Source organism: Haplochromis burtoni, unplaced genomic scaffold (genome assembly GCF_018398535.1).
Source record: "Haplochromis burtoni strain Fernald_Lab_line unplaced genomic scaffold, NCSU_Asbu1 Contig_68, whole genome shotgun sequence".
In the NCBI taxonomy this organism is placed as follows: Eukaryota; Metazoa; Chordata; class Actinopteri; order Cichliformes; family Cichlidae; genus Haplochromis; species Haplochromis burtoni.
In genome coordinates this window covers 2331437-2350233 of record NW_024582429.1, presented here as the reverse complement: position 1 = coordinate 2350233, position 18797 = coordinate 2331437, and the positions used below count along the sequence as shown (strand labels likewise).

Below are 18797 nucleotides of genomic sequence, written 5' to 3'. Positions count from 1 at the left end.
TTTTGAGCTTTACTGACACTTTCTGCTGAGAAAATACACGTTTTTTTTTATTGCATTATATTACAGTTTAAAGTTTGTAATGAAGTATGTGCAGCTTAAACAGCCCCCTCTACAGGATAAGGATCATTTTTAAATTCCAAATCCCTCTCGGTCGTCTGGGACAAACGTTATTAGGTTAATGGAAACTACTATTTTGGGGGAGATTTTATAAATTAAAAAGAAATTCGTATGTAAAATGAAAGGAAACTGGTTCCTTACAGAAAGGTCTTGCTTTGTTTCTTCACGTGATAATCCAGCTTCTTCACATCCTCTGCTGTGGTCAAGAGGGGACTTCTGTGTCTACTCCTCGGTGTTGTACCTACATTATCATTTTAATTCCTTTGTTTATATAAAACTTTCCTCTGGAACAAATGGTCTGCAGTCCAAGTGTTTTCATACAATTTATACAATAGAACAAATATATTATCAAGTCTGGTTTAGTGTTAGCCAATTTTTGGTTATTTTTAATGCCAACTGCACGCGCAGACAACATCACTGGTCAGTTGTGACGCTGGTTCCCTGACCACCATCGTTATGATGATGTAGGAACAAGGCCAAGACGGGGATTTCAGATCATGCTACTCTCACACCCGTCTCTCTCATTCACACTTTCACAATAAATCACAATGTTGTCTGCAAACATAATAGTCCATAACCCCGTAATCTCCCCCACCTTGAACCTCATGTCTATTGCACAACTCAGGACACCTCATCACTGTCCTCCTTCATCCTCTTAACATGTGACATAGACAACATAAAAATAATTTATTCCAGCCTTGTGTTAAGACAGAAGGAAGGGGAAACAACAGAACTGTATAACGTTTTAAACAGGAGAGAGATGCAGCTTGTCTTCTGTTTTTGGCACTCAAAGGACACAAGCCTAGTTAGGTCTATTGGAAATTATGTTCTCAATACATTTCTCTTCATATTTTTGAAAATATTTCATAAAATAAACTCATTTTCTGATCTTTATATAAATAATGTCAAAGAGATTTGACACCCCAGGCTCATCTTTACCCACAAGTGGAGTAAAAGGAGTTAACATCCATCTCTTTATGGTTAAAGACACACAGAGTGTTAAACAGAGTATGTGGTTTTGAAACAGTTAATGATTTATAATTATAATCAGAAAATAATCAAGTATAATTCTGATCAATCTAATGAATGAAAACTTAGCGTAACAACATCCCTTACAATCACAAATTTCAGTTTTTGACATGCCTGATTTTTTTCCACCCAGATTCCAGGAGCATTGTTATGACTGTGATGACTCAGTGTGTGTGTGAGAGACAGAGAGAGAGAGCACAGTGGACAGAGTGTGTGTGCAAAAGAGTGAAATGTGACTCTGGCCCATCATCATGCATGATTCTGAACAAAACAAGTGATACTGAGTATACTGTGAGTCACAAACGTCGAGTCATGCAGAGAAAAAGTATTCCTGAGTTAAAAAGAGATCATGTTAGAATCATCCTACAACAACATTAAGACTGAATGAAAAGTAAAGTCTATTCATTTGTGACGAATAATGAAAGTGACTGAACTTTGCTTTAAATCATGTATTTGAAAGGCTGTAGAGAGAGAGCAGCATGGACTGATGTAGCTGTCATAGATGTCTCGTGCAGATAAAGGAGGGGAGGAGATAGAAGAAGAAACGCATAAACACCCCGTGCAGACGGAATAAAATGTTCTTCCTCTAGTTTCAGTATCAGAAGATCTGGGATTGGGAATTCACAGCTTAAAATTACAGCAAAAAAAACAACAAAAACAAAAACCGCCAGCGGATAAAGTGCAATACTGTGGACTCACAAATTGCATTTATATATTTTTGGGGCTTTTTTCTGCTTATTTTTTTGTTGGATCATAACGTCAAAGCATTTGTCTGTTTCCTGCTGGATTGCAACTTCCAAGGATTTGGCTCCCTTCCAATTTGGATTTTATCGACACGGATGATGACGGATGTATCTGAAGGATTGCACCTGACCTACAAGGCCACCCAGGCAAGCACGCCTTAAGAGGGAGCAGGATCGACATTCTGAGGACTATAAAGCTGGATAAGTCCATCCAAGCTATGCAGTGCCTACTGGATGATACTCATAGGATCAGAGACTCGGACTTTGCAAACGGGCTGTTCCAGGCTTTCGTGTATTGGGGATGTTTAATGCTTTAATGCTCAATATAAGTTTTTTTTATTAGTAATATTAATATACAAACAAAATGCACCATATATTACACATTCAGAAAATAAACATTCCTTACATATTAGCAATTTTCATACATAGGAAAAAGAAAATATAAAGATGGGGTCACATAATTTAACAGATTATTAACTCACTAAATCAAAATCTTCCACAAAGGAAACAAAAAGAGCAGCCTTTTTCTTTTTAACTAAGGTCAAAGATTTAACCAACAGGTTTAAGTCGTTTTTCCAGTGAGCTAGTGTTGGTTTGGTCTTAAAAAAACGACATTTATGTATAAATTGCTTGCACAAGATTAATAACACATTAACACCATAATTAGCTTTCTTTTCTTTCAAAAACACTCCAAACATTATCATATTTAAGGTAAATGGGGTAATTTGAATCCCACTGGAATAAAGCCAGGTATGAAAATCCAACCAAAATATTTGTATAAAATTGCACAAAAAGAATAGATGGTCCAAATCCTCCTCTTCTGTTTCACAAAATACACAATTACCCGTTTCTATTTTGAATCTATCACCAAGGAGTCTATTTGTCGGGTAAATTTTATTCAAGATTTTAAATTGGACTTCTTTCCCTTTAGGAGGGATAGGGAAGGTGATATAATCAGTTCTTATTTTTTCAATTTCTTCCCTTTGGAAATCTTTTAATATGTAATTACGTCTAAGTAAATTTGGAGAATAAAGACTCCTTAATGAAGATCTAAGAAACTTATTGTTGCATTTAACATCACAAAATCGAATACCATCTATATATAATTGCCTTAACTTGGGGGAGATGTCAGAATATATTATATCATTTACAACTATGTTTTTAAGTGACAATGGAATGGATTTTATAACCCGATTAAATTTACTTTTAGAACATTGGATATTAAACTTTTGGCAAAAATCTTGATGTCCTAGAACATGTCCTTCCTCATCTACAAAATGGGCAATTGCCCAAACACCTTTTGACAACCAATCTTGAATAAAAATAGATTTTCTGTTCATCAGTATATATCTATTGTTCCAAATTGGGCTATTATGTGGAGTGAAATTATGTTTAAATAACATTTTCCAATAAAGAAGGACCTGTTTATGGAATTCAGAGAGTTTAACATGTAGCTTAGTAAGCTCAATATAATAGTTAACGACAGAACGGTGTAGTTTTTGTGAATATGGTTCTGTCTTTCAGAACCTGAACGCATCAGTCTTCATCCGCGCCTGCGTGCGTCTGACGTCACTGGGAGTCTCGTTCTTCCTGCGGTTGGAGACCAGAGGAGCTATCTGAAAGCAAACGGAGCTAGCAGCGTTTCTTTATCTTTGCATAGTTTTAAAGACACTGTTATTATAATCTAATTTCTGTGATCGTGTGATTGTAAGGGACCTTATTAACCGCCAAATTATCTCAGACGCCGTTTTCTCTTCGCCCCCGCCCGGAGAACAAGCTGGTACGTATCAAATACGTTAGCTATATTAGCTTCGCTGTGTGTTGAGAGGCCTTTAGAAACATGGCGTTAAATTCGCCAGTTGGTAAGGAAACCAAATGTCAGAGAAGCTGCATATACTCTATTTTTTTATATATAAATATAATCTGCGTGTGCCTTCGGTTCTGTTGGCGTTAGTTATCATAAATGAGTTTATTTAACAATCAGGCGCAACAGCAGGCCTGTTATGGCGCACGTGTTAGTGCGCCAAAAATTACTGTTAGCGGTAATAAATTCAGATCAAATGAAGAAGAATTCACGTTAAACACGAGCGGAGACGCACACCGACCCACACAGCGTGTGCTACCCGGCTCAGAGGCTGCTCCAGCCTTCGGTGATCCGAAGCTTCAAACAAACCCGTGTCAACAAAAAACAAAAAGAGTGCGAGAGACTGATTTAATGATACACCTGTGACAGTCTGAGGCTTGAAACAGGTAGGACTAATAATCACTGCCAGTTTTTAACGTCTACCATTGCGTCGGAATATTTGGTTATTAGCAGCGAAAGCGAGACTGTGAGAAAAGTTATAGTTGTCGAACCGTAACCACATCCTGCTGTTCAGGATCAGAGAGCTGTCGGCATAATTGTTTTTCTACTCCTACCATTTTATTTATTTATTTATTATTTTATTTTTATCTATTTATTTTAAGCCGCATACTAGTGTTTCTATTTTACCTAAATATTGTTGTATTTTTTTTATTTAGTTTGAAGTATTTTTAGATGTTTTTTAAATGTAATTCTACAATTACTATTATTTTTAATTTAATTTGGTTTTACTTTGATCTTTACTTTTTCTACAGTACTTTATTCCAGACACATTTTTAAAATATTTATTCTTTTGATTTTTAACATTTTATATTTACCCTTAATTGCTTTTGCAGACTTTTATTTAAGGACAAAGAACAATTTAAAAACGTTAAACATGTCCTTCAAGCGCATTACAACAAAGCCAGAACATGGAAATGACATGACACACACTAAAGTTCTTTTAAAGCTCTTTTCTTCTCTACATGAGCACTCAAAGCACTTTATACAGCAGTCATATCATAGTGCTTTCTATACATTCAGGCTCCAAATGCATTAGAGAGCAACTTGCAGATCAGTATCTTGACTGTACAGTCTGTATACAGAGCAGCCAGTGATCGGCCCAACTAACCTTCCTAATAGTAGATGACATGGTGAACCCTGTTCTGTTGAAATTGTGAGAGGTAATGGCTCAAACATGCCAGTGTGGTGGTCCTCAGACAGCTTTGCAGACAGTAGTCTGCACATTGTCTTGTTTGTGCTGCTGTTGGTCCATTAGTGACCCGTGAAGAAGAGCAGAGGTCCAACATTCAAAGAGCTGAAATGAAACCAAGTGCTAAGAACAATAAACGGTGTCCTCTCCTGCCACTGTTTGTGTTTCTTTGTATATTTGTTGGTCTTCTGTCATTTGTGGGGACTCCACTGCTGCTCCCTTCCCTGTTCCAACCCACTTTTTAACCAATCAGCATTTGATCTATTTGCATTTGTATTGGTCGGTGTGCATAGAGTCTACATACACGCGCTTCAAAGTTTAAATCATTTATTTTTAGATATTGTAGGTTCTAACACTGACTTTTCAGATGCAGGGAAAACACCAGGTGGCTTTTTGAGACACTCATTCACATTAGTGTTGCAGTGTAGAGCTGGGCAATATAGCCTAAAATTCATATCGCGATATAATTTGAAGCATGTGTGGTAACGATATATATCGCGATATATTCTTTTCTTCTGTATAGCGTGTTTTCCACACTATAAGGCACACTTAAAATCCTTTAATTTTCTCAAAAATCGAGAGTGTGCCTTATGTATGAATTCTGGTTGTGCTTACTGACCTCGAACCGATTTTGGCTGCAGAAATCTGTTAAAAAATGTTTTAGTACAACTTTGGTAAGCCGCACTGCTTGATGGATTGTCAGAGCATTACGGCTGCCGTAGTGAGGAGCTTCAGAGTAATCTGGGTCCAAAACTCCGTCTGCTTCAGGTCCCAAAGTCAAACGAACACTAAGAGTTAAAAACGGTCTAAATTCTTTCATCTTTAATAAAATCATCAGCGTTGCTGCTTTATCGGTGTAACAATTAAGTTTAACATCCAGGCATCCATGAAAACAGAATTTATTAAATTTAACGGAGTTAGAAGTTAACAGGAAGTTAGCTCGCTAGTTTCCACCTAAACATTTCATACCATGTTCTGACTGAGAGATTTTTGAAACTAATTCAAACGTACAGCTCTGCTACCACTTCCAACATAAATGAAGACAGAAAACTAAACAGCAGTGGCGTTTGCAGGGTTACTGAAGTTGGACTACCTGGTATATAATGTTGTGCTACGTGATTGCTAGCGACACAGCTATGTTAGCATAACATTAGCACAGTGAAGCTGGAGGATGAACGCCAACTTTTTTTCCACTCGATAAAAGTTAACGTGAGGGATTCTGGTGGTCAGGGACAAATGCAATCGCATAGCAGGATGCTGTACACGGGCCAAACTTCAGTCAGGAGAACAACTGAGATTATTCATCCACAATACGAGGTTAGTTATTAATATACTGCAACAACATGGGAACAGAACAGCTGCGAGAGAATTCAACATTAATGAATCAATGTTACGGAAGTGGAGGAAGCGCAGTTTTTGGCTTTCCCCATATTTCAAAAGTGCTTCATCTCTTTGCTATGACTGTCGCCCGCCATAATTTGCAGATGATAATGGTTGTAGCCGCTGCGATGCTTTCGACCAAAACAGGCGCAGCTTGATGACATCATCAACATGCGCTATCGCGATAGAGCGGTATAGTCAAAATCTCTGTCGTTGGCCAAATTTATATCGTTTCTATCGCCCACCCCTATTGCAGTGAGTCTTTTTTTTTTTCTTTTTAATCTTCAGGTCGTCTCCTTTCCTGAGCTCCATATTTGTTATTCAGTGTTCACTTGGACCTCTCCAGCATATCAGGTCCTTTCAATGATCCTGATTGTTGTTTGTGTTTTTTCTACTTATGTTTATTACGTCGTACTGCAGCTGATATCTGATGTTTAACCACCGCTTCACGTCTTCAGAGCCATGTACAATGGGATTGGCCTGACGACTCCGCGCGGGAGTGGCACCAATGGCTACGTGCAGCGCAACCTATCGAGTCTGCGGGTCAAGCGGCCGCGGGACGAGCGTGGCGGCGAGCGGGATGAGAAGGACCGGGAGAGGCTGGAGAGCCAGCTCAACAGGCAGCCCAATGCCGACATCCTGGAGCACCAGCGGAAGAGGCAGCTGGAGGTGAAGTGTGCCGAGCTGCAGGACATGATGGAGGAGCAAGGGTAAATATGGTTATTGAACTCAAAATGAATCTCTTTATCTAAGCTGCTGTGTGTTTGAAGGTCTCTGCTTCTTGAATCGTGAGGATTTCCAGCTTATTCTTAACTGAGTTTTTTTTTTTCTCTCTCTCACAAAAATATTGAACCGTGTCTTTAGAAATATGTAGTCAATCCACCCAGATTGCTTCAGTGGGAGGAAGAAAGTACTGGTAGTGCAGCGTGCTGTTACACCGACGTCTGCATATTGCTAAATCTTCTTTGTGTGAACGCTCAGGTATTCTGCTGAGGAGATCGAGGAGAAGGTGAACAGTTTCCGCATGATGCTGCAGGAGAAGGAGGAGCCTGCACCCGCCTCCACCGAGAGACCAACGTAAGCATTTATGTCCTCATTAATAACAAAAGAAATCACAAATTGATTCCTTGAAGCAACTTTGGTTGCCTGTTTTCTTTTATTGGTTTCAAGAAACATATTTTTCTATAAACCAGCACCCGGCCTCGTACTTGCTGACCTCATGTACAGTTTGCACGGAGGATAATCACACCTGTCAGTTTGTTATTTCTTTTACTTACCGTGAGCTCATTTGACAGCAAGAGGGTTTCAGCGGAAGGAATAAGGCTAAAATTGTCTTGTGTCCATTAATTTAAAAGAACGTCCAGTTAATTACATTTGTAAAATCCTGCCATGTCTTAATATTAGAGCTACAGTGTGATGTTCAGGGGCACCAGCTCATTATTTGCAGAATTTACAGGAAGCTTGGTCTGCACGTGCTACCCAGGTGCCTAAACTCTGGAAAACAGCATGACAGAAACTTCTAATCCTTCAGAGCGTGTTGTTGGGTTTTTACTGTTTCTTCTCAGGGTGACAGAGACGCATGCCCTCGCTGCAGCCAACCAGCAGAAGAATGACCGCCTTCGCGCTGCTTTTGGCATCGCCAGCGATTACGTGGACGGATCATCCTTCCACGCTGACCGCAAGGAGAAAGAGAAGGAAAAGAGGGAGCAGGAACGACTGGAGAGGGAGAGGCAACAGCAACAGAAATACACGTGAGGAGGACATAAAAACACCTTCAGAGCCTGAGTGCACATCAAATTAATTATTAATTAATGTTTTGATTATTATTTAGAGTCTGGTTTGTTTGTTTTTTGGTTTTTTTTCTCTCTAAGGTTGCTGGAAGATTCAGATGAATCAGATTCTCCTCCAAAGAAGCGCAGTCGCAAGAAGAAAAAGAAAAACAAGAGCAGAGACAGGTGAGACGATAAATGAGGGGAAAGCAGAAAAGGTTTTGGCTGCTGAGCGGTGGTCTGATGGTTTTATTTCTTCTCCAAGCAGCTCAGAGAGTCCCTCCCCATCACCTCGCAGAGAGAAGAAGAAATCTAAAAAGAAGAAGAAGAAACGGTATTACACCACTGGGGCTGCCACAAACGATTATTTTGATAGTCGACTAGTCACCGATTATTTATGCGATTAGTCGACTAATCAGATCATCATCCACTGGACGTAAAACTACAGCTTATTGCACCAGCAGCATCTGCTCTTATATAACTATCATTAGCTTACAGCTTTAAGCTTTTAAGGTGCTAACTAAAAATAAAGACAAGATGATAGTTTATTCAATTTTAATGAAATTTGCAGATTGTTTCGGTAAAGTTTAATAAACTCCTTGCTATCTAAAATATAACAGGACACCGGAGTATATTCTCCAGCATCTCACACTTCTGATAATCAGCTGTCTGCTTGACGTTTATTCAGCTGTGTAAAAACTATAACTTTAATCTCAGCCAAACCGATTTACTCAGGAACAAATAAAATACTAAAAAAGCCAAACAATAACATTTTAAGTTATCTAAGTGACTCATATATCATGTTTAACCTGAGTAGCGAAAGACGGCGGTGGGTTTGAAAACGATTTGCCGGGAGTCCGGTGTTCTCACGGCGCTAGTGACCTAGCCCCCGGCTAGCTATCGAGCTAGTGGGTAACAGACGTCTCCGAAAACGTCGGAGCGCTTTTGAAAATATGTGGTGTCCTGATAAACTGAGCAGATATTTGAGGTTTACACAGCTACATTCTCGCCTGAAAATATGTTAAACGTTTATTTTGTGACCCAGAAAGAATAATAAGAGTAATATTAAAACTAACTAGCTGCCGCCATTGTTGGAAACTAAGCTGGGCCGCGCTATGAATTCTGGGACACAGCTGCTTCTTCTTCTTCGGGGTTTAACGGCAGCTGGCATCCTTGTACATGCAGTGCTGCCATCTTCTGTTTCAGTCCGTTATTACACTCTTAAATCCTGCTACTTATTCCTGCGTCTTTTGTGATCTTACAAAGCTTCAAACGACATCAGTTAAATCAGTCTTCGACGATTTTAATAGTCAACGTAATCGTGACAGCCCTATACACCACCATTTATTTTTTTCATTCGTATTCATTTATATCATACAGACTGTCACTGTTAACCTGAAAATCTGTTTTTCAGAGAGGTGTCAGACGAGGAAGAAGACAGGTAGGTGTTTATCAGACTCTTGTACTTGACAGCCAATCGGCAGCGTTTGATTTTGTCGCTGTTTAAACAGCGTTGTCTAACTTTTCCCTTCGCCCTCTTTAAAGTTCGTCAGAAGAAAAAGAGATGGTGTCGAAGAAAAACAGAAGAAAGAGTGAAAGCGCGAGTCCTCCAAAAGCAAAGCCAGGACGAGGCAGGAGCGCTTCCTCCAGCTCTGCTCACAGGTATGACATCAAACAGGAGACATGCAGGGCCAGCTTTGAGGAACTGGCTGTTCATAATTAACCTTACAGTGCCGTTCGTACTCAGTGTGACACCACTTATCTTCCCTACTGTATCATTTGAGGGGTTTTTTCTCATTTTATCTTCGTTTTTGTCTTTTGAGAAAAACAAAAGCTTCGTTATTGTATTTGGTAAAATCGTGTCCTACTGGATCTAACCAACAAGGAATAGCTTTGTTTCATGTCACTCTGACCTCGACCCAATATGTGACATTCATGTTTTTAATTCCTAGTCATAAGGTCATGATCTCTTTTCCTTTTCACTTGATTCTGCTTCATGGATCATCACGAAGTATTGTTCTACATGACTACAGACTGAAAAACGGATAAAAGGAACAGATGGGGGGAGATCACGTTTTTTGCTTATAGTTTCTCAGAAATGTGAGGATGTGAAGGCTTTTTTTGCCACAGTAAACTGGATAGAAAGCTTTACAGACAAAGCAATACATCAGTGAATCCCTTAACTTTAAAAACAGCTTTGACATTTTGGATCAAATTGTTAATTATTAAATCCCCTCCCCCCTTACATTAGCAGCAGCCCATCACCGGCGCCACCAAGATCACGCCAACAGGACCAGACTGGAAGAAACGTTGTTGAAGGTAGAAAAGGCAGTTCTCCAGACAGGAGGAGACGAGGCCATGAGGAGCAGAGCCCAGAACAGGGCGAACGGGTAAGGCTGAGCGTGTGTGGTCACTAATACTATTTAAATATTGATCGACACCTTAAAGTGACGGAAACGCTATTTCATGTCATCTAGAAGAGGCCCAATCTTCAGAGGGAAAAAGAGCGACCAAGCGAGATGGAGAGGACCTCCAGGAGACGCAACTACTCATCCCCTTCTCCCCCACCACAGCTGGCAAAAGCCACAGAGAGAGGAAGGAGGTCCAGGAGCAAGCAGAAGGAGAGTGAGAAAGGGAGGCGCTCAAGAAGCAGAGAAGTGGAGAAAAGAAGGCGTTCCCAGAGTGTGGAGATCATGGAGAAGAGGAGGCGCTCGAGGAGTGTGGAGATCATGGAGAAGAGGAGGCGCTCGAGGAGTGTAGAGATGGACAAGAGGAGGCGCTCGAGGAGTGTAGAGATGGACAAGAGGAGGCGCTCGAGGAGTGTAGAGATCATGGAGAAGAGGAGGCGCTCAAGAAGCTTAGAAAATGAGAGGGAAAGATCACGACGTTCAAGAAGCAAGGAGAAGGAGAGAAATAGGCACTCCAGAAGCAGAGACATACAGAGGGGGAGACGATCGAGGAGTCGGGACATGGAGAGGGGGAGACGATCGAGGAGTCGGGACATGGAGAGGAACAGAGGGCAGCATTTAAGAATAAGAGACACGGAGAGGGTAAGGAGATCGAGGAGTCGAGAGATGGAAAGGGGGAGACGATCGAGGAGCAGAGAAAATGAGGGGGAGAGAAGTAAGCGCTCCAGAAGCAGAGACATGGAGAGGGGAAGAACAGCAAGTCCAGAGATGGAGAGAGGGAGGCGTTCAAGGAGCAGAGAACAGCGGGACAAAGGAAAGGAGAGCATCCCTCAGAGGACAAGACATGACTCCTCCTCATCCCCTTCCCCTTCCCCTCTGAAACAGGAAACCAGGATGGAAAGGAGCAAAGACGGAATTAAACTGGACAAAAAGTCAAGACATGACTCCTCCTCCACGCCTTCGCCTCCCCCTGAAAAAGAGAGAACAAGGAGGGAGAGGAGTAGAGAGAGGGAGCGCAGAACTAATGATCTGCAGTCAGCAGTGCCAAACGAAAGGGACAACAGGAAGGATGCAAGGAGACTTGCGAGAGAGACGCCTCCTCGCCAGCAGAGAAATGACAGGAAGAGGGACGGACAACCATCCCGTGGCTCCTTGTCACCTGCTTCCCACTCACCTGTCACCAATGGACGTCAGAGGGAAAAGGAGAACGACAGGAGAGGAGAAACAGACAGAGAGAGCAACAAGGAGAAGGACCGGCATCTGAACAAGCAGAGGGAAGAAGACAGAGTCCAGGAAGGCAAGAGGAAGCGGGACGAGGTTCGATTGTCCTCAGAAATCAGGCGAGATGAATCAAGGCCTGCCGAGAAGGCGGTGAGTGAAAGACCGGAGGCGAGGGAGAAGCCTGCTGAGAAACGGGAGAGCAGCAGCAGCAGCAGCAGCAGTAGTAGTAGCGGCAGCAATAGCAGCAGCGACAGTGACAGTGATAGCTCCTCATCTTCTTCATCATCTTCCTCCTCCTCCTCGTCCTCATCCTCTGAAGATGAAGGCAAGTCAAAAAAGACTGGATCCCCACAGAGGGAGAAGGACAGCCTAGGAAAAGCTGCACTGTCCGCCATCGGGATTGCAGTCCAGAGACATTTAGCCAACGGTAAACAGCAAAGCTCGGCCTCTGAGCGCGACACACCCAAAAGCTCCCAGAGGGAGCGAGGAGGAGGAGCAGGGGGAAGAGATGCACCCGAGAGGGAAAGACTGCCTCAAAGAGCTCCGACAGAGGAGTGCTCACGCCGCACCAAAGGCCAGGAACGCTACAGCCCCACACAGATGGACAGTCCCAGCCCACCTCCTTCCCCACCCAGCAGAGCAGGCACCAGAGCAGGCAGGAGATATTCTCCCTCTGAGGCTGATGGTGGGAGGGGGAGAGCAGAGGTAAAGGCTGGGGAAAAGGAGAGAGGGAGGGACAAAGACACAACCAGGGGAGCCACAAGGTCTAGCCCCTTTGCCCGGAGGTCACGCTCTCCACCCCAGAGGAAAGCTACTGTCTCACCCCCCCGTCGCACTCCACCCAGGCAGTATCAGGACCCCCCAGCCCGGTCCAGAAGAGTTTCTCCACCTCCTCCAGCCTGGTCAGACAGGGACAGGCAGAGGCAGAGGGACAGAGACCGGGAGAGGGAGCGGGATAGGGTCATCAGGAGGACCAGGTCCAGAAGTCCAAGGAGACGTAGCAGGTCCACTTCAAGAGGTCTAAGAAGACGAAGCCCCCCCAACAGGTAAGAGACAAGCCGACATGTAAGTGTGCAGGGTCTGCAGGGCAGCGTTGTCATGAGGCAACATCCATATTCTCTCACGTTAATGAACAGCCTCACAGGGACGTCATCTTATGTTTTATTGTATTTTTTTCTGTGACTGTGCTTGAGCTTGTCTAAGAGCAGTACACGGCTACAGCACGCACCAAATCCTAAGAGTTCCAGTCGTCAGCAACAGAAGGGAAAATTGTACGAAGTAAATCTTGAGTAGGTAACAGATCACATGATGAATATTTAGGGGGCAAATTTACAACCACAGCTCCCCAATAGTTGGGACGCTGAATAAAATGTAATTAAAACAGAATGCAATGATGTGCAAATATCAAACTCATTCACAATCGAACAGATATCAAATGCTTAAGCTGTGGACATGTGATGGCAGCTGCATGTCTCTGAATAGTTGTGACATTCTGAGTCTGTGTTTTCCAAAGATGCACTAATCTTTGGAAAACACAGATCACTAATGTGAAACTAATGTTTCTTTCGGTCGTCTTCTTTCCTAATATTAGTCAGTTTGCAGTGCTGGTGATCAGGTGTTGGGGGGGGGGTGGACAGAGCTGGCACACCTAAACCTTTAAGTGAGGGTGTGTCGGAAACACGAGGCAGAGGCCTGGGTCTATGAGCTCTTCAAGGGTGGGTGCTGCAGGAGCTGCGATGATGGTTGTTCCCTGTTGCGGTAGTAATCCACAATACCAGATGGTGGCCACTGGAGGTGGAGAGATCCATCAAGCTAATGCAGTCCTGTTGGACTTGGTTAGCCTGGGGTGAGGTCACTGAGGCAGCTAACAACTCCTTGGTTTCTGGTCCTCTGGGGTGGGTAAAGTTTTCCCCTGAGTTCCTGAAAGCTCTGGATGTTGCAGGGCTGTCCTGGTTGACATGCCTCTACAAAGTCACATCTTGGGTGGTGTCTCTGGATTGCCATGTGGGCGTAGCCAGCTGGCAGGAGGCCTCCAGTTTGGCCTCAGATTCTCAACTCTGGTTTTTGCAGATGATGCTGTTAGGCTGGCTTCAGCTCACCTCCAGCTCGCGTTGCAGCAGTTCACAGCTAAGTGTAAGTGAGGATGTCTCCTGGGCGAGGTGTTTTAGGCATGTCCTGTCAGACGAAGGCCCTGGGGCAGACCCAGACCACGCTGGAGAGATTACCTCTGTCTGCTGGCCTAAAAACACCTCGGTCCTGTCCTGATGTATGAACTTCAGATCAGCCCCCTCTAATATTAATTAGGGTTCTGAACTCTTGTATGTACTAACGTGTCATTATAAATAAAAACTTAGTTTACTTCAGATGGAAGTTTATAATCTGACATCATTGTGTGTATTGTGGGCGGCGATCCAATGATGATTTCTGCCATGCTGACTGTGCAGAGTAACAGAGTAAAGTCAAATCTTTCCCCCCCCCCCCAGGCCTCGGCGGTCTCCGTCTCCACAGCGGCGAAGAAGGACAAGTCGCTCGCTCTCACGTGAAAGAGAAAGGGAGAGAGAACGTGAGAGGGTCAGGAGGAGGGAGCTCGAGCAGGAGCGAGAAAGGGAGAAGGAAAAAGAAAGCCTGCAGCCAAAGGATGTTCCCCAACCCCGCAGGTCTTCTTCCTCGTCATCATCTTCTTCCAGCTCCTCTTCTTCCTCTGCGTCCTCACAGTCACTGCCGCCAGAGAGGAAAGACAGCAGAGGACCATCAGAGAGGGACAGGAGAGCAGATCAGCAGGACGAGAGGAGGGAGCAGAAAAGCCGCCCCTCTGCCTCACAGGGCGCTTCTAGAGACTCTTCTCATGCTCCACCCTCAGGTGGGAGAGGCTCACAGTCGGATTCTCGCCGCTCTGAAGTGACCCCGCAAAGATCTCTGGGGAGCAGCCAACCAGACGGCAAGCAGCCGCACCGGGGTCAAAGCGGAAAGCGGTCGCCGCCAGCCATCCGCCAGCCACCCGAACGAACGGGCAGAAGCGAGAGCGCTGTAAACGGGAAGGAGGCAGAGATGAAGAGCAGCAGCTCCAGCTCCTCTTCATCTTCTTCCTCCTCTTCATCATCCTCCTCCTCATCATCATCATCTTCGTCCTCTTCAGACAGCTCAGATTCTGAAGCCGAGCAGGAGAACGGGTGAGCAGACTGATAATCTGAGCTGACGGTGGAGTTCACTGTGTGCGTCACACCATTAATGAACTAAGACTGCTTTCTTTTCTCTCCAACAGGAAGGCAGCCAAAGCTAAGAGCTCTGCTTCCTCTTCCTCTGACAACGAGAAGGAAGCAAAGAAGAGAAGGTAAGAAGGGAGGACCACACAAACACTGTTTAATACCTTCACCACAGCAACGACACGTTTATGCTGTTGCTTGAAGTGAAAGTCTCCGGATAGATGGAAAGAAAGAAACACTCAGGAGTAGAACACGTGGAAACAGGAAGCTGCAAAATAGTTTGTTGCTGTTTGTGTTTTTAATCATCAGTTGTGACATCGCTTTGGGCAACAGTGGCGAGCTGGCAGCTAGCTTAAAGATTTCATGAAAAACATCTCAGTGGTCCTGTAAAATGTTAAACTGCATTAACAGGCAGATGAAATGAACTGTTGCCCAATGAATGTTTTTTTGTCCTGTGTAGTCGCCACTTCTCTGGAAGTTATTGTTATCATACTCGCTGAGCCGTTAGGCGAGTACCGGCCTGCTTCAGCTTTAATGGTTACAGTGATGTTTGATTATACCGAGGTTGCAGCGCGGTAGTCTGATGACAGATTTGTTTTGCTCGCAGCCCCGTCAGGCCTCAGCGGGTGCCGGCTGATTCGCTGAGAGATTCTCGCTCCCTCAGTTACTCTCCTCCCCGACACGTGAGACCAGTGGCGTCCTCACCGAGCCGCAGGTCTGTAACCACCCGGGACATTTGAACTTGACAGAGCGACAGCAGCCTATGGTGTCGTTTATTCGTTTTGGTTGGTTTTACAGAATTAGAAAAATCATTTGTGGAGTAAGTTGTAAATGTATTTTTTAAATGATGCTGAATCTAAAATATATTGAGAGCCTGCTGTGATTACATGTCCTGATTACTTCAGCAGGCTTATATCTGAATACAATTATTAAAAAATAAACAGGTTGTGTTTAGTGCTGTTTAGTGAGATGTGCAGCAGTAAGTGATGCAGGGCGAAAAGACCAGGAGATTTGCTAGAAGTGGAGACCAAACTTTGAAGCCCTTTGAAACCCTTTGGCGGGCGGTTTCAGACCCCCGGGCCACGTGTTTGACACACCTGCCATAAACTGTAAAACAAATAGGAATGAACACATCACCACTTCCTGTCAGGGTACAAAAATGAAGACGGAACATCTCAAATTAACCTCCCTGTTCATATATGCAGATATATCTGCAGAAGCTGGTGCTTTTTGTATCTAATGCACCTGTTTCACATTAGCTGTGTGCTGTTGTGAAACGATTTTGTATGAATAAAGGTTTGTTTATATTAAAGTGGAGTAGTAGTGGAAAAAGGTCTGGAAATGACTTGTTTGTTTTTTCTTAAACTCTTTGCTGGTAGAAGCAGCAACAGACGGTCACCGAACCAATCATCAAGCAGCAGACGAAGGAAGTGAGCCGACAGCAGACGCCTCCCTTCTTCTTCTGTGGTGTTTGAACTGGACTACAACACAAACGCCAGAGCCAGCAGATCTGCGTCGCCGGGAGGTCTCCAGTGTTAGTGGGTTTTTGTTTTGTTTTTTTAAGCAGCGATGGCTCGAGGCTGGCGTGTACGTCTCTTTTTATGAGCTCAGTAAAAAGTTCACCCAGTTAAGTAAAGCGTAACTCTAGCACTGTTCCTCTGTACCTGTACTCTGTGTTGCGTTTCACCTGTAGATATGAGCTGTCTGTATTTTGGTTATCATGTGAGTTCCATTTAATGTGAGCGGAAACTGAAACGTGGTTAATTTCTTTGTTGCAAATGATTAATAACAATAATAAAAGGCAATTGTACATTTTATTTGTCTGGGAGTTTTCTGTTGCTGTGCTTTGTGTCACACTTTAAAGGTACTTTTGTTGTTTTTCTGCAATTTGTGACTTCAACTTTAACCAGTTCTGAGCAGCGGGTGTGTTGCTGTTCTTTTAACTTTTAACACCATTTTCTCAACAGGCTTCTGCTGGAAATACGAATGTTTAACAGCTCACTCGGTCCAATAACGGTCACATCGACTCACTGCGTATGAGAAGTACAACTGAGCATTATTTCAACTTGCATTTCTTAACAGTAAAAAGATGTTTTGAAACTTCCTAGCAGTCACGTTCTGTTAATGCCGAGTCTCAAAGAGGAAATGCACCTTTAAGTAGCAGTAATCGAGGTTTTGTTGTAGTGCAGAGAATTACTTCAGTTTGCTTCTTTTGTCTGAACAATTTCAGTTTTTGTCCTCTTATTCAGAAACTGTAACAAGCAATTTTCATACACTAATCCTAGTTTTTAATTTCCTAACACTAAATCTAAGTCTTTCAATGTAAAAGTATTTGTACTGTAGTAACAGATTTAATTTAAAAAAATGATGCAGTGCACGTTTATTTTTATAGTGTAAACATACGGTCATAATTGCTCAGTTTTCACCACAATTGTTCTATAAAAAGCCACAAAAGTCTTTTTATACTTTTATCATGAACAAACACAGGAGCTGAGCAGTTGTTGCCTAACAATCTGTTTTCCTGAAAAAAGAAAAGTCCTGTTCATTCAGTTGAGTTTCACTTCATGTTTCCTTCTTGTTGCCCACGCCCAGCGTTTGAGAACCGCTACACCACAGTTTAATAATGATGGTAACTGTAAGTGTCTTTGAGCAGGTAGGTTATATAATTAGTCCAGGTTTTCCTGGAAAAACCAGTGACTAGTTTTATGAATGCAGTAATTTTAAAAACGACAATCAACGCAGCTTTCTGCCTGCTGTGCGCAGATGATTCACCAGAGGAGCAATAAAGCACCAAATGCAACACGACGTGTTCACACATTTTTACGTTTCTCACATGGTGACAGCAGACCAGCCTCTGGCTCCAAAACATGAGCTCAGCTGAATCTGCAAGTTACTGAAAATTACAAGTGTGGAAAAAAAACCGTTTAACACAAAGTATTAAGTGAGTAACAAGTGTAACGTTACAAAATAAAAGCTTGGAGCTCTGAATTTCAAAATAAAGAGTTTTGCAACAGGATACTGTTACAAATCATTTACAGATATAGGGTCACATGTGGGTCACCCGGCTGATTTATTTCCTGCAGTCGTTTGTGACATTTTTCCTTTAGCTTAGTTTCTTAAGCAGCTTTTTAAATGTCCGTAGAATTTCTTGTGAAATACTTTTTTGTTGGTAAAAAAGTGACCTGCCAGCGGAAATCTTGGTGTGACCGGACATAAGCGGAAGCTGCTGTTGTAATACTAGAACTGGTGACACGCCATCGTTCAGTGTGTGTTTCTCACTACTTTGACTTCACACACGACACAGACAAGTTCTGATTCTGAGCTCCGTGTTTCAAATATTTTGGTTAAAGTTCAAACTGTGAATTTTAGTTTTGGTTACACTTCTTTAGCATTCACTCTTTACTGATCACAGAGGGAAAGCTCATTAACAGCATGTCATTCCAGTGGACTTGCTTTTTGCATTTTTGTGTCTTTGTAGTTTTATTATGTACTTTGTACTCACCCTACGTCCTTTTCATTTGACCTTTTTGTCTGATGGGTTTGAGCCTCTTTCAAGACGACTCCTTTCAGTAATTTTTGTAATTCTTTTAGTTCCTTTGGGGTCATTTTAAAGTGTCATAGTGACCATTTTGCATCTCTGTTTTTCACCTTTGATTGTACGTTATTTGTCTTTCTGCATTGATTTTATTATTCATTTACTTCTCTGTCTCTCTCTTTTTAATTTTTCTTAATTTTACCCTTTCAAAGATAAATCAGCATCACTACCCATGTTTTAACTTTAACAAATAAATCTGTGTTATTAAGTTATTACTGTGAAATTATTGTTATTATTCTTGTAACTATGCTCCCACTGTAGAAAATAAACAATTCATTC

The 18797-nt window shown here is 42.7% G+C and overlaps 1 protein-coding gene across 9 annotated transcripts; it reads left to right on the top strand.

Moving 5' to 3' along the window:
- The first annotated feature begins 3433 nt into the window (after positions 1-3433).
- Positions 3434-16740, top strand: srrm2 (serine/arginine repetitive matrix 2). Of its 9 annotated transcripts, none has more exons than XM_042221516.1 (15): positions 3435-3669; positions 6781-7032; positions 7304-7399; positions 7888-8073; positions 8194-8277; positions 8357-8425; positions 9506-9532; positions 9637-9753; positions 10343-10481; positions 10569-10798; positions 10901-12766; positions 14204-14890; positions 14983-15051; positions 15531-15638; positions 16303-16740. In XM_042221516.1, the coding sequence occupies exons 2-15, from the start codon at positions 6785-6787 to the stop codon at positions 16355-16357; spliced, it is 3981 nt and encodes a 1326-aa protein (XP_042077450.1). In that variant the 5' UTR covers positions 3435-3669; positions 6781-6784; the 3' UTR covers positions 16358-16740. The 9 variants fall into 9 exon arrangements, with proteins under 9 accessions (XP_005924178.1, XP_042077450.1, XP_014189651.1 ...); XM_014334165.2 differs by having other exon boundaries at positions 10868-12766; XM_042221515.1 differs by having other exon boundaries at positions 10569-10867.
- Positions 16741-18797: the final 2057 nt, after the last annotated feature.

Excerpts from the sequence above, each read along its gene's own strand:
- srrm2 (XM_005924115.3), top strand. The coding sequence starts at position 6,785 with ATGTACAATGGGATTGGCCTGACGACTCCGCGCGGGAGTGGCACCAAT. Across the intron at positions 7,033-7,303 it reads GACATGATGGAGGAGCAAGG|GTATTCTGCTGAGGAGATCG; the intron begins GTAAATATGGTT and ends GTGAACGCTCAG. Across the intron at positions 15,052-15,530 it reads AAGGAAGCAAAGAAGAGAAG|CCCCGTCAGGCCTCAGCGGG; the intron begins GTAAGAAGGGAG and ends TTTTGCTCGCAG.